We start from the raw sequence: 26894 nt of genomic DNA, 5'->3' as shown, positions 1-26894 counted from the left end.
CACTGCTCTGATCTGTAATCTGGGCTGCTAGAAGAGGGGCGGGGAGGGAGGAGAGAGGGGGAGACACTGCCTGTGAGGAGCGGAGGTGAAGCTGGCTCCAGGGTACATAAAGGAGGAGCCAGCTCTCAGCCAGGGGTGGTCCATACACACCCACCGGGTCGGCAGGCACCCCGGGCTCCTGGGCTAAGATGATCCGGCTGCCCCACAAGAGACTGAACAGACTCTTTCTCAGAAAGGTAAGGGGATCCTGGCAAGTTTGGACCATTTTTATTTACTGCTGGGAAGTTACCCAAGTGCTAGAGCTGGGTGGTGAGGGGTAAGTTCCAAAGTTATGTCCAGGGACCACGTGGCATTTCGGGTGTCTTTAATATGAAAGTCCCCTCGTTATAGGTAGCAGGGGGTGCAAAGAGAAGTGGGGCATCTCTGGTTAAAGTCATTATCACTGTTTCTATTTACCTCCTTTTCGAGGGGGGGGCCGGAAGCCAGTTGAAATTAATTTCATTGTGCTCAAGTGTATTTGTGCAATTGTGGGGAGGGGTGTCTCAGTCTTTTTGCTGAAATTTTTAGAAGCAAAGGGAAGAAAATGTGACTAAAGGAGTGTTCGTTTAACACCTTACTAAAAGATAATGGATTTTTATAGCCAGATAGAACCAGCCGCACGATGGCCTGGGAGGTGGTTTGAGGGTGTGTGATTTTGTGTCTGTGTCTGTCAAGAGAACAAGTGATCAAGATTAAGCAACTGGTCCATTTTTAAGTTAAATAGCCCAACACGTTTATAGTCACACGCAGTGAGTATACACCAGATGACCACGCTAACCAGGTGGCGTAGAATAGCGTCTACAACTGCTCGTCAGACTGACTAGAGAAATGACTTGGAAATTGTTGGTATCTCACAGAGCTCTCTTTAAAAAGGAAAAGAATGAAAAAGACAGTTTTAGAATTCACTGACATAACCATGGGTATATGATTTGTGAGTCAGGTTTTTTTTTTTTTTTTTGAAGAAAATCTGTTATTTTCCAACTATGCAAGTACAATTTTTTTAGTAAGGTGAAGAATGTTCTAATTGTCGTGTTTTAGTAAATATCTCTAACTATGTATACGTTTAGTTATTTGCAGATTTGTGGTTAATGAGTATTCCTGTATATATAGATTTTTATGCATGAAAATATAATTTTAAAGTAAATTTGTTTCACTTTATAATCACTCCTGAATTATTGATATTTTAATGATTTTGTAAGGGGAATGAAAGTTGTTCCCTTCTATTTTGAAGAAAACTGAGGCATAAAGAAAATAAATGACCTGTCCATGGTTTAGAAGCATATACGGAGTTACCAGTGAAGGCTCCAGCTCTTGAATTTCAGCTCACTGCCCAAGTCTGCCCTGAAGGCTGTGACACATTCAGTAATAGTTTCTCCTATGGGTATTTACTTTGATCTAAATGAACATATCTCTGGGATTATTTCCTTATTTATACCACATATTAGTCCCAGGGAGTCTCTGGTTAGTGCAAACGGTTAAGCTTTTGACTACTGGCTCAAAGGTTGTCTTTTCAAACCCATCAAGTGGTGCCTTGAGAGACAGTCCTAGTGATCTGCTTCCAAAAGGTCGCACACAGCCTTGAAAACCCTGTGGAGCAGTTCTACTCTGCACAGGTGGGGTTGCCATGGGGCAAAATCGACACAAAGCCAACTAACAACATCATTCCCAAAAGATTCAATGAAGTTAACAGATATCTTCAATACAAGATTAAAAAATAAGTGCAGCTTTTTTTTTCGCCGAGAAAACACCAAATGGCTGATGACGCCGGTACAGTGGGAGGGCCTAGAGGCCCCGGGGGCCCGGAGGCCTGGGGATGGGAACCCGTGGTGGTTTCCGCAGAGGCTTTGGCAGTGGCCTGTGGGGCCGGGGTCGCGGCTGGGGCCGGGGCCGGGGCCGGGGCCGCGGAGCTCGCGGAGGCAAAGCCAAAGATAAAGAATGGCTTCCGGTTACCAAGCTGGGCCGCCTGGTCAAGGATATGAAGATCAAGTCCCTGGAGGAGATCTATCTCTTCTCCCTGCCCATCAAGGAGTCTGAGATCATTGACTTCTTCTTGGGGATGGCCCTAAAGGATGAGGTTTTGAAAATCATGCCTCTGTAGAAGCAGACGTGTGCTGGCCAGCGGACCAGATTCAAGGCATTTGTTGCCACTGGGGACTACAACGGCCATGTTGGCCTAGGTGTGAAGTGTTCCAAGGAAGTGGCCACTGCCATCCGTGGGGCTATCATTCTGGCCAAGCTCTCCATTGTCCCTGTGCGGCGAGGCTACTGGGGAAACAAGATCGGCAAGCCCCATACTATTCCCTGCAAGGTGACTGGCCACTGTGGTTCTGTGTTGGTGTGCCTCATCCCTGCACCCAGGGCCACTGGCATAGTCTCAGCCCCTGTGCCCAAGAAACTGTTGATGATGGCTGGTATCGAGGACTGCTACACTTCGGCCAGGGGCTGCACTGCCACCCTGGGCAACTTCGCTAAGGCCACCTTTGATGCTATCTCCAAGACTTATAGCTATCTCACCCCTGACTTCTGGAAGGAGACTGTGTTCACCAAGTCTCCCTACCAGGAATTTACTGACCACCTGGTAAAGACTCACACCAGAGTCTCTGTGCAGAGGACCCAAGCACCAGCTGTGGCCACCTCATAGTGGTTTTTATACAAGAAAAATAAAGTGAATTAAACCTGGAAAAAAAAAAAATAAGTGCATATATTGAGGTGAAGGAAAAGCTCTATCTTTATCTAGGGATCCATCTGAAACCATAGAGAACTACGTATGGCTGCCATACCTCTGTAATTTTGGTTGAGGGGATTGGTACATTTTGATAAAATTTAGTGCCCCCAAGTTTGGGTTCTTTAGTAAGTGCCAGGAATAGAGATTTTCTACCTTGCAGGTTGTAAGGAGGGGCTTACAGTGTCTTAGAATGGGAAGGGTCTTGGAAATCATAGTCATCACCTTCATTTTTTTTTAATTGTACTTTAGTTGAAAGTTTACAGAGCGAATTAATTTCTCATTAAACAATTAATACACATATTGTTTTGTGACATTGGTTGCCAACCCCATGACATGTCAACACTCTCCCTTCTTGACCTTGGCTTCCTCATTACCAGTTTTCCTGTCCCCTCCTGCCTTCTCGTCCTTGCCCCTGGGCTGGTGTACCCATTTAGTCTCGTTTTGTTTTATGAACCTGTCTAATCTTTGGCTGAAGGGTGAACCTCAGGAGTGACTTCAGTACGGAGCTAAAAGAGTATCTGGGGGGCCGTACTCTCCAGGTTTCTCCAGTCTCTGTCAGACCAGTAAGTCTGGTCCTTTTTCGTGAGTTAGAATTTTGTTCTACATTTTTCTCTAGCTCTGTCCGCGACCCTCTATTGTGATCCCTGTCAGAGCAGTCGGTGGTGGTAGTAGGCACCATCTAGTTGTGTTAGACCCATCACTTTCATTTTTTAGATGAAGAGACTGAAGGTCCTAGAGGTTGAGATGCCTTGCCCGGGACCACACAGTGAGTGGGTGGCTGAGCTGAACCCACATCTCCACATACCTATTTCAGAGCTCTGCCCTTTATATGACGATGATCAGACACGGTGTTAGGGGAGGGGCCAGCATCACTGACTGACAATGTACGAAGTGGCCTCTACCTGTCCTCTGGCAGGTTCTGTTTATTTCACCTTTTCTCAACAAACATGTTGTGGGAGATGCAAAGGTAGGTAAGGCCAAGTTTCAATATTTGAGGAGCTGTTCCAGGAGACAAGACTGACCCATGAGTAGTTACAATGAAAGTCCATGTGTAACATGCCCCATGAGGGGTTGAGACCTCGTAGGGGATGGGGCCTTGGGTGGGTGACAAGGGGAAGGGAAGGCAAAAGAGAGGTTTCAGATAAAGTCCACAGCATGAGCACAGACATTTTCCAGAACCTTGTTTCCTCGTCATTCTTGTGTTTGATTAGGTTTCTGGTAGCAGTCTCTCTCAAAATTCCAGGCAAGCATGCGTTCTCACTTCCAGCATCCCAGAGCTTTGATCCACGTTCATTACTAATGCTCGATAGCTCGTGGGGGAATGAACTCCATGCATTCTCACAGTTTCACAGACATTGATGACTATTTAACAACCACCTTACGTGTAGTGGAGCCCTGGTGGCACAGTGGTTAAGCGTTCAGCTTCTAACCAAAAGGTTGGCAGTTCTAATCCACTAGCTGCTCCGTGGAAACCCCATAGGGCAGTTCTACTCTGTCCTATAGGTCGCTGTGAGTCGGAATCGACTCAAGGACAGTGGGTTTACATGTAATAGTAAGAGCTTCATTATAATAATATCACCTTAACAAAATCTAAATAAGTAACACATTTGAAATGTGTTTTTTGTGTGGTGATAAACTTTGGTAACAACAACAGTTAAATGAGTTTTTCCTGAGAATTCATTACTCACTCACTGGGGTTTCTGGTGTCCACGTTTGTCTGATGTTCTACAATGTGGTGTAATATCAGAAAGGGAGTTGGGAGCAGACGTGTAACAAGGCCATGTTTGACAACACCAAGGGGGACTTTCATATAAATACAGGACATGTTGGGTTTAATATAGGACAAGAAAAAGCCTCCAACAGCATTGTACACACCTATTTTGCAATATAAGGTACATACCACAATTTAGTTGGGTAGATAATAAAAGCTAGGTCGAGCGAGTTTTTACTGGAATCAGGGAGGAGAAATGTAATTATATTGCATCAAAAACATAAAATAGAGACAAATTTCTACCACTTTTCAGACGTGTACAAAAATACAAATAAGAGTTTTTAAAAAACTATTGTATATTGACTGTTATTTAGGAATAGCTACTCTAAAGTGAGGAGCCCTGGTGGCGCAGTGCTTAAGAGCTCACCTGCTAAGCAAAAGTTCAGCAGTTTGAATCCACCAGCCGCTCCTTGGAAACCCTGTGGGGCAGCTCTGCGCCATTCTGTAGGATAGCTATGAGTCAGAATTGACTCGACAGCAACAGGTTTGGTTTTGGTTTATTCTAAAGAGGAGCCCTGGTGGCACAATGGTTAAGCATTCACTGCTAACCAAAAGATTGGTGGTTCGAATCCATCCATCGACTTCACAGGGGAAAGAACTGGTGATCTGCTTTCGTAAAGATTGTTGTTGTTGTTAGGTGCCGTCGAGCCAATTCTACTCATTAGCGACCCTATGTAACAACGGATCGAAACACTGCCCTGTCCTTTGCCATCCTCACAACTGTTGTTATGCTTGAGCCCGCTGTTGTGGCCACTGTGTCAGTCCGTCTCTTTGAGGGTCTACTTCTTTTTCTCTGACCATCTAATTTGCAAGCATGATGTCCTTCTCCAGGGACTGGTCCCTCCGGATAGCATGCCCAAAGTGCATGAAATAGTCTCACCACCTTCCCTTCTATGGAGCGTTCTCGCTGCACTTCTTCCAAGACAGATTTGTTGGTTCTTCTGGTAGTCCGTGGTATAGTCAGTATTCTTTGTCAAAACCATAATTCAAAGGTATCAATTCTTCTTTGGTCTTCCTTATTCATCGTCCAGCTTTCACATGCATATGAGGCGATTGAAAATATCATGGCTTGGGTCAGGCGCACCTTAGTCCTCAAAGTGACATCTATGCTTTTTAACACTTTGAAGAGGTCTTCTGCAGCAGATTTGCCCGATGAAATGCACCATTTAATTTCCTGACTGCCGCTTCCAGAGGTGTTGATTGCGGGTCCAGGTAAAAGGAAACCCTTGACAGCTTCAGTCTTTTCTCTGTTTATCATGATGTTGCTCATTGGTCCAGTTGTGAGGATTTTTGTTTTCTTTATGTTGAGGTGCAGTCCAACTGAAGGCTGTGGCTTTTGATCTTCGTTAGTAAGTGCTTCAAGTCCTCTTCACTTTCAGCAAGCAAGGTTGTGTCATCTGCATAACGCAGGTTGTTAATGAGTCTTCCTCCAATCCTGATGCCCCATCCTTTTTCATATAGTCCAGCTTCTCAGATTATTTGTTCAGCATACAAATTGAATGGGTCTGGTGAAAGGATACAACCCTGACACACACCTTTCCTGACTTTAAACCACAAAGTATCCCCTTGTCTGTTTGAATGACTGCCTCTTAGTCTATGTATAGGTTCCTCATGAGCACAATTAAGTGTTCTGGAATTCCCATTCTTTGCAAGGTTATCCATAATTTGTTAGATCTACAGAGTCAAATGCTTTTGCACAGTCAATAAAACACAGATAAACTTCTTTCCAGTGTTCTCTGCTTTCAGCCCAAATTCATCTGACATCAGCAATGATACAAAATATAATTCCGTAAATACACTTTTGTCATTTTATTGATTCTCTTTTCCATTTTATCAGTGAAAATTTCTGTTGAAAGGAAATCCATAGCTATGAAGTTTCAGAGGAATTTGGTGAGGAGGTCAAAAAGTGTAAGAAGGCAGCAGCATCTCAGGAAAGAATGGATAAGCAGTTTGGGGCAGGACTGGTCAACATTCCGCTCTGTTGTGCATAAAGTGGCTATGAGTCTGAGCCGACCCGACAATGACTAACAACAACACAGTGCTCCGGAATGATATATTCACATGACTTCAACTGTTTGAGGTCATCCTCACGACCTTTAAAACCTCTGGTCAGGGGTGGAGTATCCAATAGGCAAGGTTGGCATGGTGCTTACCCTGCTTGCCAGATCACCTGTAGTGAACAAATTCACATGGGTTTCACCACATCTTTGTTGTGAAATTGTTCCCTACAGATTAGTAAGTAAGCACAAGTAAGCCTGTGCTTACCTTGCTAACTGGGTCATCTGCCCCGTCAGGGATTATAAATGTGAAAAGAGGCTTTGATTCTGTAGGAAGGTGCTGTGGAGCTGGGCGAGAGACAGATGCCAGCCATACCTAAAAGCAGAATCTTTAATGTGGTGAAAAACGTGAAATCGTTCACTACAGATGATCTGGTAAGCAGGGTAAGTACAGTGCTTACCTTGCCTGTTGGATAACCCACCCCTGCCTCTGGTTAAATTAAAGTGTCTTGTTAATCTCAGATCTGTGGACTTCTAATATTTGGACTTCATTCATCTGCTTGTAGTAAAATATTTTCCCCTGGGGCACAGATTTGTTTGCTTACAATGAAGAAGCCTGTGGCTAGTGGGTCTGCTTTTTTAAAAACAGTGAAGTGAAACATCAGTGTGCTGTTCTTTAGCCAGGAAGGTGATGGGTATCAGAAAATATCAAGATGGGTAATATCAAGGCTGCTCATGTTGGGAAAACATAACTGAGATTTTAAGCTCTATCACTGGGTCTTTACAGAGGTTTACTTTCTGAAGTTGTGACCAAATTTTATCTGCAAGGGATTTAGTCTGAAGCAGACAAAGCAGGTCAGTTGAGTGCTGGGCTGTAACCACAGGTGGTGTCCCCTTGTACCGCCTGAGGAAGGCTGCTCGTTCCTCCCACGCGTCTTCATTTGTTGAGCATTTAGTTTGTGTGAACTACACGCTAGGACTCAACCGTGAGCCAGGTAATGGGTTCCTGCCCTCGGCAAGCTTGCAGGTGGCAGGATGGCAGTTCCTGGGTGGTAGGTGCTCTGCTACCTGTGCCTGCAGTGGACTGAGCACTTCATGGAGAAACAGTAACTACACAAAAGAATTGCTTGTTCTTAATGACACGTAAAAGGGAGAAGGCATCTTTATTTCTGCCTTCTGCTGTGACTGACCCACACAGTAAACTGCTTATGGGAGCTGCTTGGTAAATCAACATGGGCCACAGGTGCTGTGGCCGGTAGCTCCAGGTGCAGGGCTGTTACTGTTAGCTGCCACCGGGTCATCTCCGACTCGTGATGACCCCACACACAGCAGAATGGAGCGTTACCCAACCCTGTGCCGTTTCCACGATGGTTGGTTTGCTGGAATCCATCTTTGCGGCCACTGTGATTTAGTACCTCCCAACGCAGGGCTTATCTTCCGGCACTGTGTCAGACAATGGTCTGTTGTGATCCACAGGGTTTTCATTGGCTAATTTTCGGAAACAGATCGCCAGGCCTTTCTTCCTATCTTAGTCTGGAAGCTCCACTGAAACCTGTCCGCCATGGGTGATCCTGCTGGTATGTGAAATACTGGTGGCCAGCATCATAGCAACTTCCAAGCCACCACCGTGTGACAAACTGGTGGATGGGGGGTGGGGTGCAGGGTCAAAACATATAGGGCTTCAAGCTCGGGTCAGGGACAGGGCTCCGGCGAGGTCTTAGGTGACACATCACCCAAGAGTGTCCATCTGTTGGTCCAAACTTCATCAGTCAGTCAAGCAGTGAACAGACGACAAACACGAGACCATGAGCAGCTGGAACACACAGTTACACAATGTCGGGTAGGAATCAGAGGGCAGAACTAGTCCTTGCTTCTCTCTCCAAGGGAAACCATGGCCTTCCTCTCTGTTGTCCTCAGTTTTTCTGTCTGTAATAATAGAAAGGTTTGCGTAAACAGCCTCCAGCACCAAGAATCACGCTCTTCTGTGATAACCTTAATCACCAACTATGGATCCATCATCCTTGAATACGTTTAAGTATTCAATAATATGTTTAGCTAATGTTACCTCTGGAAGTAGTTGTCTCCCTATGTTGTTACTAACATATCAGATAAGACTTCTCTTTTAGTTTGTTCTGCATCGTCTCTTGAGACCCGTGTGTGTGCCCCCATCCTGGAATCTCTAGCTGAGGGTTTGAAGAGCTGGTGTGTGCTGGAGCCTCCCCAGTTCTCCATCCTGGTGTCTTATGAGCTTACTTCTCAGGAGTTCTGAGTCTTCCCGAACATTCAACACTGTCCACTTTGCCCGGCTGGCCCTTTCTGAAAGGTCACAGGGTACTAAAAAATTAAAATAGTTAGAAATGAGTCTTGATTTAAAATCACAAGCATGAATTTTGTCTAATTTCTAGGAAATGCACATGAAACAGTGATACAGCCTTTACAGCAAGATTTTAAGTATTAACACCCCGATACAGACCGGACAGGGAAGCAAGGATGAATGACCACCTCCCTGGCGCCGGTGTTCCCCAGCGCCCCCCCCTTCTCGCTCCTCTTGTCCTTTGGGTCTCGCAGAACAGTGGGTTCTGCTTTGCTTGATTATCTTTGCTCCTTGGGCTTGACTGTGACGAGGAAAGAAGCTCCATTCTGCTTCTTCTCTAGGCTTCCAGGAGACTGTGGGTCTGTTTCCAGCCTGGTTCATGGCAAGTCAACCCTGACGCACCGTGGCCCCAAGTGTGTCCGAGCTGAGCGGTGCTCCACACAGTTTTCTATGGCTGATTTTTGGAAGTTAGATCCCCAGGCCTTTCTTCCGAAGCACCTCCGGGCGAGTTCAGACCTCCACCTTCTGGTTAGCAGTGGAGCGTGTTAACAGCGTGCACCACCCAGTAGTGGTTCAGCGGTGGAATTCTTGCCTTCCACGTGGGAGACCTGGGTTTGGCTCCCAGGCAATGCACCGCATGCAAGGCCATCCCCCGTCTGTCAGTGGAGGCTTTTGTTCCGCCATGATGCCATTGCCATGATGCCAAACAAGTTTCAGTGGAGCGTCTAGACTAAGACTGACAAGGAAGAAAGATCTGGTCATCTGCTTCTGAAAATCAGCCAGTGAAAATCTTCCGGAGAGCAACGGTCTGATTCATAACCGATCATGGCGACAGCACAGGACCAGGCAGCATCTTGTTCTGTTGTACCATGAGTCGGGCCGACTCCATAGCAGCTAACCACAAATGCACCTGTTTGTATAAAATAACCAAATTGACAAAGCATTGAAACTCATTAGGGTGCAAGGATCCAAAGTCCAGCCCACTGGCTTGAGCAGGACTGGGAATCTGTGTGGCTCACAAACGGCAGACGTGGACTCTGTCTGTCCTTGCTGCTCACCCAGCCAGCTTCCTTCCCAGGCTCCTTGTGAAGGCCCAGTTCTTCCGCCTCAGCTCCATCCTGCTTCATACCCCACAACACCGAGGCCAGCAGAGAGAATCCCCTCCCCAAGCCCCAGACATAACCCAGAATCAAGTGAGCCGTTCTCACCCACGGGGCGGTCTTGGGTGCAGACCAGGCTCAGTGTGCAGCCGCGGGAGTGAGGCTGATGGACATTTGCCCCTGGGGGCCTGCATTCTGGAGGTCTTGTTTGTGTTTTTGTGGGCATTTCTGTCTTCTTTGGAACTAAGTGGGGCATAAACACAAGGAACGAGTACCCCAGCCCCCACCCTGCCGGGAGCCGGGGCCCTGACCAGGGCGGGGCAGACTTCCACAGAGCACACACAGCACCCCACAGGGCACTGCCGCCCAGGAGCACCCTTTTTCTTCTGTAGACTCCTTCATGCCTCTGCTTGGAGCAAATCCCTCTGGCCTAGCCCACTGGCATCTCTGTGAGAACTCCAGCTATTCTCCAGGGCCCCACATGGACACCCCAGTGCAGGGAGCCCCCGACCTCAGAACTGCTCTCTCCAGGACGTTGGCTGCACGCCTTGCCCAGCCCCGGGCTCTGATCAGTGACTTGTGCCCAGGCCTCTACACTTGGAGCACCTTACGGGGCAGAGTGACTCCTGCCGCCTGGAGCACGGTCCTGGACGTGGTAAAAAAAACTCAGAAAATGCATCTTGGTGCTCCGGTAGATTCAGGCACCAGATAGAGAGCGCACTGCTTCTTCCCTGGCACCCAGAGCCTGTGGGGCTCAGAAAGGGCACAGAGTACGGCCACATGTCCCCTCAACACATGCACAAGGGTCGGATTACCCAATAAGCAAGGCACACACGGGCTCAATTGTGCTTTCCCACCAGTCTGCAGTGCACACTTTCACCTGTCCCCGACAACGTGACAGGCATGGTGAAACCCATGTGAAATTGCTCACCACAGATTAGCACGTAAGTACAGTGAAGCCCGTGTGTACCTTGCTCCGAGCAAGCTGGTGCATTACTGGTTAACCTGCCCCTGCACGTACAAACATACTGACATACTTAGTGCGGAAGTTGGGTGCAGGTCGTTAGAAATCCGAGCGTGACTGGGGAAGCATTGCAGTGACTCGTGCAGGAAGGGAGAGGCCTCGTGGTCTCCACGCGTCGGCCGGCTTCCCGGGGCTCCTGGCCCATTTGTGACATTGAATGAGGACAGAGGGCACTAATGTGTTCCAAGCGTGCTCTGCCTTCAGGGCTCTGTGCCCATGTGCTCTGTGAACTAACTGGTGTGCTCATCACAGAGGCGGGAGCCTGTCTGTTCTCTCCAGCTTACAGAGAGAGATGCTCGGTTACCTGTCCAAGGAGTCCTGGCAAACGTTAAGCACTCGTCTGCTAACCAAAAGCCCAGAGGTGCCTTGGAGGAAAGGCCTTCTGAACACTCAGCCATTGAAAACCCTGTGGAGCAGCTCTGACTCCGACACCTGTGGGGTTGCCATGAGTCAGGGCTGACTTGAAGGCATTTGGTATTTCAACTGTACAAAGGCAAGGTGGGCCTGTGGTGTCCAGAGCAGGCCTGTGGGTCCAGTGTGCTCAGCAGCCTCCCTTTCTGCAGTGGACTTGGGAGAGCTTCATCCCACTGTCTGCTGTCCGTCACCAGGGGTGCAAGGTGGGGACTTCCTCCTCTCAGCTTCTCCCCAGGAGGCCTGAGGGCAAGCCTGTCCCTCCTGCTTCACTCTGAGCTGTGATTCTGCCCCGTGAGTGTCACAGTGTCACAGGCTGCAGCTGCGCCATTGTGTTGTCTGTGCGTGTGTGGTGTGTGTGTGATGTATGCGTGTTTGTGTTGTGTATGTTGTGTATGGTGTGGGAGCATGGTCTATGTTGTGTGTGCATGTGTTGTGTATGGTGTGTGGGTGTGTCTATGTTGTGTGTGTGGTATGTGTGTGTTGTGAATGTGTATATGTGTGTTCTATGTGTGATGTGTGTGTCTATATTGTGGGTGTCTTGTGTCTGCATGTGTTGTGTGTGTGATATGTATGGTGTGGAACATGTCAATGTTGTGTGGACATATGTGGTGTGTGTGTGGTGCCTGTGTGGTGTGTATGGTGTGTGTATGGCGTGTATATGTTGTATATGGTGTGTGGGTGTGTCTGTTGTGTGTGCATGTGTTGTATGTGGTATGTGTGAATTTGTATGTTGTGTTGCATGTGTACATGTGCGTTGTTCATCTGGTATGTGCATGTGTATGCTGTGTGTGTTGTGTTCATGTGTTGTGTGTGTTCTGTGTATGTGTATGCTGTGTTGTGGTGGTGTATACATGTGTGTTGTGTGTGTTGTGTTATGTGTGTGTGTATATGTGGTGTGTGTGTGTGAGACGGGGGCCTCAAGGGCCGTGGAGAGACTTGGTGAACCGGGGCATGGAGGGTGAGTGGACAGCGTCTCCTATGCAGGACAGAAGCTGAGGAAGAGATGGGGGTGCCCTCCTTCAGCAGGAGCCACTTGCCCATCAGTATACCTCCCACAAAAACAAACAACCATCAAGTGGCTTGAAGAAAGGGGGCTCAGAGATGTGAATGTGGCCTCCAGAGAGCGCTGGCACTGGCCTCTCCCTGTGACTGTGGGTGTGGGGCCCCTCACTGTGACCTTGGGTCTGAGGACCCCTTTCTCTGGCACTGGCTGTGGGGGCCCCTCTCTGTGGTGCTGGGTGTGGGGGCCCAGGCGTCTTTCCTGGAGCAAGCCCAGCATCTGTGCTACAGAACAAGCCACACAGTGCCACCCTCCCCCCACCTCCTCCCGGCGCCCTGATACCCTGTGTGTGTTCCCACTAGATCCTCTGCTAGCCCACCTGCCCTGCCCCGGCCTTACTCTGCAGAGTGTACCAGGGGGAGGTGGGGAATGGAGAAAGGTCAGTCTCCCCAGGACAGTGTCTCCTCAGGCAGGGAGTTTCTGATCAGAGTGGGATGCCGCTCTCTGAGGGCTGCCTGGGTGTTACAGGCATGGGCACAGACGGCCGGGCACACCCACCTCCACTGGGCTCACGAAGTCCACCATTGTGGGCACTGCTGTGGGCTGAATGGTGTCCCCAAAATGTGTGCGGGAGTCCTAGCCCTGGTACCGCGAAGGTGGCCCTGATACAAGATGGTATCATGCTTCATCATGGGCATAGCAGAGGGCTCTGGCCAGCTCTGGCCACCCTGCTGTCCATCGTGGAAAATGCCTGTTTGTGTGGCCACCAGCCTGGGCCTTGCAGCGGTCACTCCTGGTGCTCACCATCCCTGCCTCTGCCCCTGCGCCTGCCTGGACTTTCTCCTCAGGAAGCCGAGGGACCCTGGCCTTCAGCCTGTTGTGCCAGAGTCATGTTTGGAGGAGGGAAATGCCCCCCGGGACCGGTTGTTACCCAGAGGGTGCTGCCTCCCCGCCTTCTCTCAGCCAGCCCGTGGTAACAGCAGCGTCGGCAGCCAGGTGTCTGCAGTGAGGGGCCATGGCCCACCCCCGCCGCGCAGCGTGGCGCGGCCAGGAGCACCTCGACAGCTGGATGTCCCCAGTCTCTGAGGGGGATGTGCTCCCCGTGGACGGCGCCCTCATCTCCCTGGCAGAGGACAAAGGGCCCCTGCACTGGCCCTGGGTGCCGAGCGTGACCTCAGGGCCCGATGTCTGTGGAGAGCTCTTGAGGAGGAAAACGCAGGTCAGTGAGTGGCATATCGTTACACACAGCACGGGTGCGAGGCCGTGGTCTGGTGCCTTTGCTGGGATGTTGATCCTCAACAGAGGAGCTCCTGGTAGGACTCGGGACCTTGGTGACGGATTTGGGACACATCGAGCTGTGAGCACCCGTGGTGTCTGGGGCGCCAGCACTGATGCTGGGGGTCGATGGTGGACAGGTGCTGTCAGGAAGTACTGAGAGTTGGAATGGAAGGAAATGTCCTTTCAGTGTCTCGTGTCTCCTCACTCTGAGATTCTGTTGCCCCAGGGACATGGCATGTGTGTCCTGGGGACAAGCTGAAGGTCGGGCCCATGCCGGCCTGGCTTGTTATTGAGCTCGTTGTTGTTAGCTGCCGTGAGTCAACCACTGACTCATGGTGACCCCACGCACAATGGAACAAAGTGCTGCCCCATCCTCCATTATCCCCATCATCACTTGCAGGTGGGACCATTGTGATCTACAGGGTTTTTGCTAGCCGATCTTTCCTCTTAGTCCGTCTTAGTCTGGAAGCTCCCCTGAACCTTGCTCAGCATCACAGCAACACACAGACCTCCACTGACAGATGGTGCAGTGGCCGGGATTCCACCGTGGGTCCCTGCATGGAAGGCGAGCATCCCACCGCTGAACCAATGCTGCCCTTGTTATTGATGTCATCAGAGTAAAAAGGGGAAGGGAGGAGACGAGGGTTCAGCCCGCGGCACCTGAGGTGCCTGCCAGTTAGCCAGATGGATAAACTGCCTTCACATTCTTGTGTCTCTCTCTGCGTGTCTCAGTGAACTGCAGGGCTACAGGCATGGTAATGGTGTCCCCGGGGTGCAGGACGGTGTAATCAGCTCTCTGTAGATTAAACAGTGAAGTTGTTATAGCAACTGAGGCCAGAGCTGGGCTGAGTGTGCAAATGCAGCAGTATTGAGAGCACGTCCAGCTATTTTATGTCGCATACTTTAAAACTGTGGCTTTGCGAGTGGTGAACGTATGAGATGCATTTGGACTCCACCTTGGTCTTGGAGAAGACAGGTGTTAGGTAGAGCACGCCGAGTGCCCGCCAGGCTTGTGTGTGCACTGACATGCATGTCTACAAACAGCTCTGCCCGTTGGGAGCGGTCGTTACTCCCAGGCCTGTGGCCTAGCTGCCAGCCCTGCAGACTCCTGGGGCTCTCTCCTGCGGGGCGCGGGTGTCACAGTCAGTGCCCGCCATCGGCCACCATGGCAGCTCTGATCCTCAGATGGAGCTGGCCGCGAGGCTTCTCCGTGAGGTTCCTCCTGGGGGTGACAGCTTGGTGGCCCCAAGGCGCCGACCTGACAGACTGGCCAGCACAGTTTAGATCGTCTGGCCCGGGAGAAACACGCAAACACAGTAAAGAAATACTAGTTTGGGTAGCCAGTGTAATTGCACTTTCTTGTCCTTTTTTTGTCATCAGAATTGTCTTTGGAGGAATATTTCGTTTCTATTTTTTTTTTTTTTTATCAGTTGCCATTGAGTTGGTCCCGACTCATGGCGACCTTATGTGGGAGTGATAAACTCTGGAGAAAAACAAAGCAAGGACAGAAATAGAGTGCTCAAGAGGAGGGTGAGTGAGTGAGTGAGGGATAAATGACATGAGTATGGCGTACATGCACCTTCCTATCCTGCGTACAAGTGTGTCTGTGCGCCTCTGTGTTAGGGTTCGCTGTAGAAACAGAGCCAATAAGGTGTGTACACGCACACACACATGCAGATATACATAGACATGTATAGATACGCAGATCTATATACATTGTTGTTGTCAGTCGCTATCGAGTAGACTCCAACTCATGGCAACACCCTGTACAACAGAACAAAACGTCCTGGTCCTGCGCTATTTTCATGATTATTGGTGTGTCTAAGTCCATTGTTGTAGCCACTGTGTATTTTGAGTGCCTTTCAACCTAGGGGGCTCATCTTCCAGCACTATATCAGGCAATGTTCGGCTGTGATCCATAGGGTTTTCATTGCTAATTTTTGGAATTAGATCACCAGGCCTTTCTTCCTAGTCTGTTTTAGTCTGGAAGCTCTGCTGAAATCTGTCCACCATGGGTGACTCTGCTAGTATTTGGAAATACCCATGGCATAGCTTCTAGTATCACAGCAACACACAAGGCGCCACAGTATGACGAAGTTGACAAACAAGTGGTAGATCTCTATCTATGTCTATGTCTACGTCTACTCTATGACTGTGTCTTTGTCTATGTCTATGTCTGTGACTATGTCTATGTCTTTGTGTCTGTCTACGTCTATGTCTATGCCTTTGTCTACATCTATGTCTGCGACTATGTCTGCGTCTATGTCTACATCTACATCTACGTCTACAACTTCGTCTACGCCCACGTCTACATCTACATCTATGACTATGTCTACGTCTCTGTGTCTACGTCTATGTCTCTGTATCTATGTCTTTGTCTATGTCTCTGTTTCTACGTCTATGTCTTTGTCTATGTCTCTGACTATGTCTATGTCTTTATGACTATGTCTGTGTCCATGTCTATGTCTTTGTCTATGTCTCTGACTATGTCTTTATATCTATGACTATGTCTTTATGACTATGTCTGTGTCTCTGTCTATGTCTATGTCTACGTCTACGTCTATGACTATGTCTATGTCTAGATCTATATCTGTCTCACAGTGGTTAAGAACTACAGCTGCTAACCAAAAGGTCAGCAGTTCGAATCTACCAGGTGCTCCTTGGAAACTCTATGGGGCAGTTCTACTCTCTCCTGTAGGGTCGCTATGACTTGACAGCAGCGGGTTTGATTTTTTTGGTTTACTCTTGGGCTGGCATGACATGGCCACAGGGCGAGCCTTAGAGAATGCAGCAGACCAACTTCCAGCCCAGCCTGTCGGCTCACAAATTAAGAGCCAGAGCCCAGTTTTCAGAAGGTAATGCTGTAACAGGGATTTCCTAATAGGAAGCTGAAATACTTTCCCAAATGTTTTATTGTTGATGTTGCTATTGCGTAGGCTCCAACGAGCATAACAACAATTGTAAGGATGGCGCAGGACCGGGCAGTGTTTCATTCTGTTGTGCATAGGGTCGCTATGAGTCAGAGCTGACTCCACAGCACCTAACAACAAAAACAGGCTCGAGTGCATGGCAACCCCATGTAACACGGGACGAAACGTTGCTTGGTCCTGCTCCATCCTCATGATCATTGGTATGTTTGAGTCCATCGTTTCAGCAATGTGTCAATCCATCTTATTGGGGGTTTCTCTCATTTTTGCGTCTACTTTACCAAACATGATGTTGTTTTCTAGTGATTGATCTTTCCTGATGATGTGTCCAAAGTAATCAGGCCAAAGTCTCGCCACCCTTACTTCTAAGAAATACTCCGGTTGTATTTCTTCTAAAACTAATTTGTTCATTCTTCTGGCAGCCCATAGTATATTTAATATTCTTCTCCAACACCACATTTCCAATGCATTGATTCTTCTTCAGTCTTCCTTATTCTTTGTCCAGCTTTCACATGCATATTAAGAGATTGAAAATACCACGGCTTGGGTCAGACGCCCTGCAGTCCGCAGTGACATATTTGCTTTGTAAAACTTGAGAAACCTCATGGATCACAAATGTTTAGGGTCATGCTTTTGGCCTAACATATGTGTTCAAGTATGTCTAGTGGAAGGAGCCCTGGGGACACAGTGGTTAAGGGCTCAGCTGCTAACTGAAATGTCAGCACTTCAAACCCACCAGCCACTCTGCAGGAGAAGGACCTGGTGATCTGCTTCCGTTGACATTACAGCCTTGGAAACCCTCATGGGGCAGTTCTACTCTGTCCTACCGGGTCTCTGTGAGTCAGGAAACCCTCATGGGGTGGTTCTACTCTGTCCTACAGGGTCTCTGCGAGTCAGAATTGACTCAACGGCAGCGGGTATGCCTAGTGAACTTCTTGGGGTTTATATCTCTAAGTTTATCTGCTTAAAGCTTTTTTGCACTGTAGTGTTGAAGTGACTTGCAGATTTAGAACTATTTAAATATGCAAGAGCACTGTGAAAAATGTTAAGGAAAAGAGGAAATGTTAAAGCCATTGAAGGCAAGAGTTTAGACAAGTTAAATCTGCATGACTCACCCACAGACACTTAGCTTGTCATGAGTTTTATAAATATCTGCTAACTCTTGTAAATTTTATTTCCGATGTTAGGGAGCTTTTCCCCCTCTTTAAAAATAATTCAATTTTTCATACACTATCGAAGCAATATTGCTTGCATTCACATATGCAACTGTTCCCATTTCCAAACATGAAAGTCTTTTCACAAACATTTATCTTGCAAGCATATAAATCCGTGCTTTTGAGCTCTTACTGAACACCTGTGCATGAAGCTCAGGAGAATTTAGTGGAAATCACAGGTGGGAACCTGACGAATAACCTCTAATGCCTTTGGACGTTCTCCATGGCGGATCCCGTTGCTGGAATCAGCCGTTTCTCCATCACAATTTTTCTTTTGAACTCTATAAGCTGGTGTCTGTTAGTTTTGTGTAAAACAGTTTGTGTTCTCCCTGGTGAATTTCACTCTATCCAGTTATGCTGGATTTTTTTAGCCCAAGAAAGCCGAATTCTCTTTCATCTGTAGAACGGGAAGGAAACTGAGAACTACCTCTAGTGCTGTGGGACAGTAAGAGTCCACACACGTCGAGCTTGTAGGGCTGTGCCCGGTTCCAGGGCACCGTGGAGGTCCTGTGGAAGCAGGAGCCCCTGCTGGTACTCTCTGACCTTGACCTAGATGGCCACTCTTTCTGTAGTATTATTTATAATAATAATAACAACAATCTGCTAACAACCTAAAATCTTTAATTCTAAAGGATTAGAATACTCAACAATGAAATAACTATGAATCCAAAATGTTTACTGATAGGAAAACAATATCCACGTGTTTAATGCAAAAGGCAGGCTATGAGACAGTAATATTCCAAAACGTTATTTTATTTAAGAACGAGTATGTTTGCATCAATAGAAGGACATCAATGTTAAAAACGCTTTTCACTGAGTGGTGGCATTACAGACTGTTTTTATTTTACTTTACATACCTTTCTGTATTTTCCATTTCTTTCAGAATGAGAAAGAGTGTGCTTCTATTTCTTTGCCATGAGAAATAGTGCTTTTTTTTCATAATCAGAACAATGAGGCTATTTTTCTTTATAAAAAATTAATAAATAGGGTATAACAAAAGAGACTTGTGGTTAAATTAGAGGTCAGCTAAACAGGGAATATGCTATTTTCAGCAAGTTTCTTAACATTGAGAGTTGAGGTGCTGTTCCCAGCGTTGTGGGGATGGCCCCTATGTGCCCATTGCCCGTGTTCCTCCTGCCCTAAATTGGTTAGCAGCCATAGCTCTTAACTACCACTCCACCAGGGCTCCTTCACAAAAACAGAGGCACGTATTTTATCTCTAAATTAATTCAACTTGAGTTCTGATCACATGTGCAGCCTCATCGAGGGGTGGAAGGACAAGTACGATGTTGGACCAGTGCCCTCAGGCAGCTTATAATCCAGCAAAGGCCATATGGCAGGTAAGCCTGACACAGACCAGAAGGCAGCGAGTCCATGATTACCAGGGGGGAAGACAGACGTGGTTGTGAGAACGTACAGATGAGGGAAGCAGTACTTCCGGTAGGGACATTTCCACGGAGAAGGGGCTGGCAGAACAGTGCGCTAACAGATGAGGGAAGCAGTACTTCCGGTAGGGACATTTCCACGGAGAAGGGGCTGGCAGAACAGTGCGCTAACAGATGAGGGAAGCAGTACTTCCGGTAGGGACATTTCCACGGAGAAGGGGCTGGCAGAACAGTGCGCTAACAGATGAGGGAAGCAGTACTTCCGGTAGGGACATTTCCACGGAGAAGGGGCTGGCAGAACAGTGCGCTAACAGATGAGGGAAGCAGTACTTCCGGTAGGGACATTTCCACGGAGAAGGGGCTGGCAGAACAGTGCGCTAACAGATGAGGGAAGCAGTACTTCCGGTAGGGACATTTCCACGGAGAAGGGGCTGGCAGAACAGTGCGCTAACAGATGAGGGAAGCAGTACTTCCGGTAGGGACATTTCCACGGAGAAGGGGCTGGCAGAACAGTGCGCTAACAGATGAGGGAAGCAGTACTTCCGGTAGGGACATTTCCACGGAGAAGGGGCTGGCACAACAGTGCGCTAACAGATGTGTGTATTTGTTATCTGTTGCTGTGTAACAAATTGCCTGAAAACTTAGTGGCTTAAAATGTCAGACATTTATGACCTCACAGTTCTGTGAGTCCAGGGTCTAGGCATGGCTCAGCTGAGGCCTTTGCTTCAGGGTCCCTCACAGTCTGCAGTCGAGGCGCAGGCAGGTTGGGGTCTCATCGAAGACTTGAGCTCACATGGGTGTTGGCAGGATTAGTTTGTCGTGGCTGCTGGGCCGAGGGCCTCAGCTCCTTGCTGTCTGCTATCTGGCAGCCACCCTGAGTTCCTTGACGTTTGAGCCTCCCCAGCATGGCAGCACGCTTTATCAAAGCGTGCAAGCTGCGAAAGGTGTAGATGGTTAGCAAGAGGGAAGTTAGGGTCTTTTGTAACCTAATTGCAAAAGTAACATTCCATTGTCTTTCCATGTTCTTTTGGTTAGCTGCCAGAGACTAGGTTCAGCCCGTGCTCTAGGGGAGGGGGTTGCACAGGGGTGAGAACCAGGAGGTGGGAACCACAATGGAGGAGTTCTATAAGCAGATATCGGGGTGGGGTGGGTGTCCAGGACTTGAGCTGAGGCAAGGAGCAGTGAGGAAAACGGTGATGTTTAACTCCAGAAGTGGAACCCCACTGATATGCCTTTCAAAGCAAAGCACAACCTTTTGCACGACTTTCTTTGCTTCTCTATCCTCAAAAGGAAATAACAGATTCTTGTTATTCTTTGGCCCTGTTTCTCTGGTGTCAAGGTCACCCGATGAAGCGGGGTAAGGATGACTAAAACCTCCTGCTTCTGGCCAACATTTAAAGTCCAAGAAGCACCCAGTCTGCTCCAGGGAGGCTCTGCTGGAACCCCCCATCCCTTGCAGGCAACCTTTGTCAAGTTCATCACTGCTGGTGGGCCCGTTACACCCCCAGGAGGCAGGCCGGGGCTGGTGAAGGACCGCCCGGGAGTGGTGCTGAAGTGGCATGGAAGGCGAGAGAGGCCCTGGTGTATGTAGTGTTTGTCTTCGTGGATGTACGGGACTAAGTAGTCGTTTCCTCTCTAGGAAGTCCCATTCTGTTCTTAATTTAACAGTTTGTGAAGAGGATGCTCAGGGTTCCCTTTCCCACCTCTGGAGAGTAAAGTGGCTGTCTGATTTACAGATTTCTCACTGTCTGTGATGCCCATTATAAATACGACAGCTAACGTTGAGTCATTTCACAAGGTGGCTGGCTGGCCGCACACGCCTGGAGATCCAAGGGAGAAAAATTAAGCACTTTTTAGAGTAAAAAGCAAACCGTGGTTACGTACCAGTTCCTACACCAGACTGCAGGTAATGAGAAGATGGCAGCCTCCTGGATAGGTTTTTTCCTAAATGAATTTAAAAGTGAAGCCGCCTTCTTTGTAGATTAACCAAAACCAGCTGCCAACGACTCTGATTCGTGGCGACCACACAAGTGTCAGAATAGAACTGTGCTCCATCGGGTTTTCAATGGCTGATGTTTCGGACATAGATTGCCAGGTCTTTCTTCCAAGGTGCCTCTGGATGGACCCAAACCTCCAGCCTTTCAGTGAGTAGCCGAGCACGTTAACCATTTACACCTCCCAGGAACTTCTCTCTTTGTCAATTAAGCACAGATGAATCACGATAGTTGGGAACTGAGAAGAAGTGATCTGAAAAACTTGTGTTTTAGTCAGGACTTCACAGAAATCCAAAATCTAGAACACTGTAGGGGTGGGTGACAGAAGTGTCTCTGCTCTTTCTGTGTATTTACTCTGTCACCCCGTTAGGAAACGGAGGCCCTACAAGGCTTGCCATCTCTCCCCGCCTCCCTTGCCCCCTTAGTCAGTCTTCACTCTGGGCTATAGGTCTTCAAGGGTCTTCCTATGTTGTCAGTTCTGCCAGGAGGTACTTTTCATTTCCCCTTGCCATTATAACTTGTCAGCTAGGCTGTGCTTCATGAACTCTGTAACTGGAAGGAGAAAGCCTCTTCCGCTCCCTCTGAAATTCCCATCGTCAGTTAGTCACCCTGCCGTTGTTAAGCTTCCTAAGCTGATGACCCACCGGAGCTGTGGCAGGGTGGGGGAGGGAACCTGTGGAGCCTTCTGGAAGCAGGGCTGTTGTTTTGAAAGGAGAGACAGTTGATGGTATCTCAGAACTATTACCACTGTGGAGTGGAGTTTTGTGGCCTGGAAAAAATTAGGGGTGGTTTTGACCTTCTCCTCACATGCAACCTGATATTCTGTGCACAAGCCTTGGCTGTGAACCAAAACATCAGCAGTTTGAACCCACCCAGAGGCTCTGCAGGAGAAAAGACCTGGCGCTCTGCTCCCGTAAAGATTACAGCCTAGGAAACCTCCCAGGCAGTTGTACTCAGTCACAAGGGGTCGCTATGAGTCGGGATCAGCTCTATGACACCCTAACAAAGATAACTCTTGAGTCTGGGTAAATTTTATTGGAGAAATCAAAAGGAATAGCAAGAAAAGGACAGGAAAAATGCTACAGGGTATGAGCTGTTAATACCGTCAGGATAGTCAATGCATGGGGCAACAGAAATAAAAATGTATTTGTTTCATTGTGGTGAGCATAGATGTATAACAAGAAATTTGCCAAGAAATAGAATTTTTACTGGAACTCACCTGCGCGTGGTGTGCAAGCAGCACGCAGTTACAAGGTGCTCCTCCTGTAGGTAATGATTTTGTGATGCTCTTGAGAAAACCTCAGCGGAGATCCCTGCTTTGAAGTGACACCCAAAAGCGGCACAGAGCCCTGACTTGGTGGACCGAGTGCCTTTGAGACAAATCCCTTCAGCCCTGGCTTGAAGGATGTGAAGTACAAATGCCTTCACCTCGATGAGCCCCAATGATTTCCCGATGGTGAAGCGGAGAATAGCATACTGAAAGGCTTTATTCCTGAAGTACCTGTACCTGTTCAGTCTCTTTTTGGTGACAAATAACTAGTAACTCAACTGTTCTGCGTTTACTGGTGGGCTTGGATGTCAGGGAATTTTCCCATGTTCTTTATCTTTTGAGAACTTCCAAAACATATTTTTAACAAGACACCCAGGGCCTTATCCAGTTGGGTTCAATGTGTGCCCATAAATCATACACTGTGCTGCATCTTCATTTCCTCGGGCTGCCATGTCAAGATGCCACAAAGTGGGTGGCATGTCAGAAAGGTGCTGTGTCACGCTCTGAAGGCTACAAGTCCAAGTCAGGCGTTAGCGGTGTCGGTTCCTCATTGAGAGAGTGTCATGGATTGAATTATGTCCCCCCAAAATTGTGTGTATCCATATGGCCGGGCCATGATTCCTGGTATTGTGTGACTTGTAAATCCTGCCTCTATGATGTTAATGAGGGAGCATGGGCGGCAGTTGTGTTAGTGGGGCAGGACTCAGTCTACAAGATTGATTGTGCCTTGAGGCAATCTCTAGAGATATAAAAGAGAGAAGGGAGCAGAGAGACAGGGGACCTCATACCACCAAGAAAGCAGCACCAGAAGCAGAGCGTGTCCTTTGGGCCCGGGGTCCTTGAGGAAAGATGCTCCGACTCTGGAGGAAGACTGACGAGAGGGTCGACAGAGAGAGAAAGCCCTCCCCTGGAGCTGATACCCTGAGTTTGGACTTTTAGCCTACCTTACTGTGAGGAAATAAACTTCTCTTTGTTAAAGCCATCCACTTGTGGTATTTCTGTTATAGCAGCACTAGATGGCTAAGACAGAGGGGAACCATTCCAGGCCTCTCTGCTAACTTCTGGGGGTCCCTGCTGTCCTTAGCATTCCTCGGCTTGCTTCTGCCGCTGTTGTCACATGGCCATCCTCCCTTCTTCTGTCTAACCCTTCTTGTCTGTTCTCACTTACAACATACCCCTCGATGGGATGGGGACCCTCCCTACTCCAGCCTGACTAGGACTTCACGTCAACTTATTGCTGTTGTTAGTTCCCATCCAGTCGGCTCCAGCTCGTGGCGACCTTATATGCAGCAGAAGGGAACATTGCCAGGCTCTGGGCCATCTTCATGATCTTTGTATGATAGCACATTGCTGTGGCTTTGTTAGTCCATCTCACTGAGGGTTTCCCTCATTTTTGCTGACCCTCTATCAAATAGGATGTCCTTTTCTAGTGATTGTTCTCTCCTGATGACATGTTTAAAGTAAGTGAGCCGAAGTCTCGCCATCTTCACTTCCAAGGAACATTCTGTTTGTATTTCTTCTAAGACAGATTTGTTCCTTCTTCTGGAAGCCCGTAGTATAGTCAATATTCTTTGCCAACAACACAATTCGAATGCATCACTTCTTCTTTGCTCGCCCTTATTCGTTGTCCAGCTTTTGCATGCACACGAAGTGACTGAAAAGACCATGGCTTCGGTCAGGTGCACCTTAGTCATTAAAGGCACATCTTAGCTTTTTAACACTTTAAAGAGGCCTTTTGCAGATTTGCCTAATGTAATATGTCATCTGATTTCTTGAGCGCCACTTCCATGGATGTTGATTGTTGATTCAAGTAGAGTGAAAGCACTGACAACTTCAATTTCTTCCTCATACCATGATGTTGTTTACCGGTCCACATGTTAACTGATAACAGGGTCACGTTCACAGGTAGAGGGGTTAGGACTTCAATGTGTCTTTTGGGGGGACACAATTCAGTCCATAGTATGCTGCGTCTTTCTTATGAAGCATCCCCAAGGGATTTGTGTTCTTGGCCCATCACAAGAGTATTGCTTATCAGTTGACTTATTTGTTGATGCTTAGATTGTGTCAGTCCCTTTTTCTTTTTTAAATTGTTTTTGCAAATAACCAAATCAACATAATTCCTTGTACAAAGAGCCTCTCTACTGCACATGCCTAGAAGTGAAGCTGCTGGCTTCTCAGAGGCCTTTGAAGATTGATGGCAATTTAACCTAAGATCTTCAGACCGTGAATCATAGATCCAGAAACTGGATCTCACGCAAGTGGTAGCACAAGACAGAGGCATGGTTCTGTGGTTTTAATCAGAGACCCGTCCCCATCTGAGTAATGTTTCACTAACTGCATAACCAGGCAATCTGAGCTTGCAAAGTCTGCGATACTTTATCATTCTGTTTATGAAAAGGCTGTCATCAGACAAGTGAGGTTGTTCTGAGTTTCTTTACTATTTCATGAGACAAATCTATAAAATATTTAAATGCCCCTGGAGAAGCTGTCTTTGAATAAACACGGCAGGGCTCCGCCGTGGCTGGGCCTCGGGTTCCAGGCAGGCCGGCTTCCAGCAGACCGCACTCCTGAGGGAGCGCCCCATCCCGGAAAAACGAACATGGCATCCATTACACTTGCTACGTTGTCAGGGCCAGATACCCGGGGTTAAATCCATTCATTTGTTTAAGGCTTAAATGAATAATAGCTGAGTGTTTTAATTGGCGTAGAAAAGAATTGATTGCTAGAACCTTCTAATTACTCTACAAATACCAAACACTGCTTGTGAGCACAAAATAATTACACACCACTGGGCCGTGAGGTGTCGACGTAACTGCTGGTGCGTTACCTTTATTTCCCCAAGTCTGGCTCTGGAGAGGCGAACCCGTTTATCTTCCGTTTGAGTAGGCGGCCCTTAGGGAGAAAGCTTCCCCGTTTGTAACCCACTTCACCTTAAACACACACTGCAGTGGGTTAGTGTCAAAACCTTAGACCTGTGCTAAAGGGGAAAAAAGAAAAGTAAGTGGCACGGATGCTCAAAGTGCTGTAAATGGACCCAAAACCCCAGGCCGGTGCCGTGCGGTCGACTCCGACTCCTGGTGACCATGTGTGTGTCAGCGTAGAGCTGGGCTCTGTAGGGTTTTCAGGACAGATTTTCTGAATGTAGATGGCCAGGCCTTTCTTCCATGGCACCTCTGAGTGGACTCGAACCTCCAACCTCTCAGTTAGCAGTTGAGCACATTAACTGTGCCACCGAGAGACTCCTGCTGTTAAGTGGAGCTAGCAGAAAATAGTCCTGAAAATAAGAATTGGGAGTGTCTATCATTGTTTAGGAGCCCTGGTAGCACAATAGTTAAGAGCTCAGCTGCTAACCAAAAGGTCGGCAGTTCGAATCCACTAGCTGCTTGCTGGGAACCCTATGGGGCAGTTCTACTCTGCCCTACAGGGCCGCTGTGAGTCAGAGTCACCCGGACGGCAGCGGGTTTTTTGGGTTATCATTCAGGCTCCTGGGGCACATCCCTCCTTGCTGTCAGTGGCTGTCCTTGACTTTCCTCGCCCTCTTCAAGGCCCTACCCAGCTTCTCGGGGGTGACCTCATCTCCTGTTGTCTGAGAAAATGAAGTCATCTGTCAGGTTACCTCAACTTCCCGACTCCCTCTTAACATTGTGTCCTTGTCTGTTTTTGCATCACTTACTATGTTGGTATCCTCGGGCGGCGGTAACAAAGTGCCACAACGTGGATGCCGTGAAACCACAGGATTTCATTCCCTCTCAGCCCCCGAGGCCAGACGCCCAAATGCAGGGCCGCGCTCCCTCTGGAGGCTCTCAGGGAGGATACTTCCTTGTCCCTCCTGACTTTGGCGGCCCCCGGTGTTCCTTGGCTTGTAGAGGTGTGTTCACCTGGCATCTTCCCTCTGTCTCTCTGTGTCTCCGCTCCCCTTTTGCAGGGCACCACTGAAACAGGATCAGGACCCACCCTACTCCAGCGTGACCTCACGTTAACTGGCCCTATTTCCACACAGGGCCACATTTACAGGAACAGGGGTTATGTTTTTGAGGCGGCGGACACGATTCAGTTTACAACACTAGCTTCTCAGCATCCTGAGACGACGGGGCGAGTCTCTTCCTTTTGAGGTCGATGCTCCCTTCTGAAGGAGGTCCCCTGCACCGCGCCCCCGCGTGTGCCTGTATGCATACCTAATGCCATGGACCAGAGTCACCTTTTTATGTGCTGTTTCCATCCCGGGTGGCAATGCCCCCACGGGCGACCCCGTGCCTTAATTACTATCGAATACTCAATAGCCTGGAACAAAGGACAGCGAATGCTTGCTGAGTGGCGCTGGTGTCTCTTTTTCAAACCACGTTGACTCCCATAACAACTCCAAGATCAGGTCTGATCATTCCCGGGTCACTGAGCTGGGAGTCATGTGGCCTGAGGAAGGTCCCGTCCTACGGAGTGGCTGG

General features: G+C 48.3%; 1 protein-coding gene and 1 pseudogene across 4 annotated transcripts in view; both read left to right on the top strand.

The window, feature by feature from the left end:
• The window catches only part of RPS6KA2 (ribosomal protein S6 kinase A2), a 477450-nt gene that overhangs the window by 98928 nt on the left and 351628 nt on the right, over nucleotides 1-26894 (top strand). Inside the window, exon 1 of one of the 4 annotated variants that reach the window (XM_049905313.1) lies at nucleotides 159-236. The exons of the other annotated variants lie outside the window; for them this stretch is intronic. Within the exon in view, the coding sequence (XP_049761270.1) occupies nucleotides 189-236 (48 nt within the window). The 5' untranslated portion in view covers nucleotides 159-188. Of the gene's footprint in view, nucleotides 1-158; nucleotides 237-26894 lie in introns of those variants that run through there. 4 annotated transcript variants of the gene reach the window in all.
• LOC126087708 (40S ribosomal protein S2-like) lies at nucleotides 1776-2954 on the top strand (annotated as a pseudogene).

Source organism: Elephas maximus, chromosome 1, assembly GCF_024166365.1.
Source record: "Elephas maximus indicus isolate mEleMax1 chromosome 1, mEleMax1 primary haplotype, whole genome shotgun sequence".
Taxonomy (NCBI): Eukaryota; Metazoa; Chordata; class Mammalia; order Proboscidea; family Elephantidae; genus Elephas; species Elephas maximus.
This window is presented reverse-complemented; position numbering and strand designations above follow the sequence as displayed.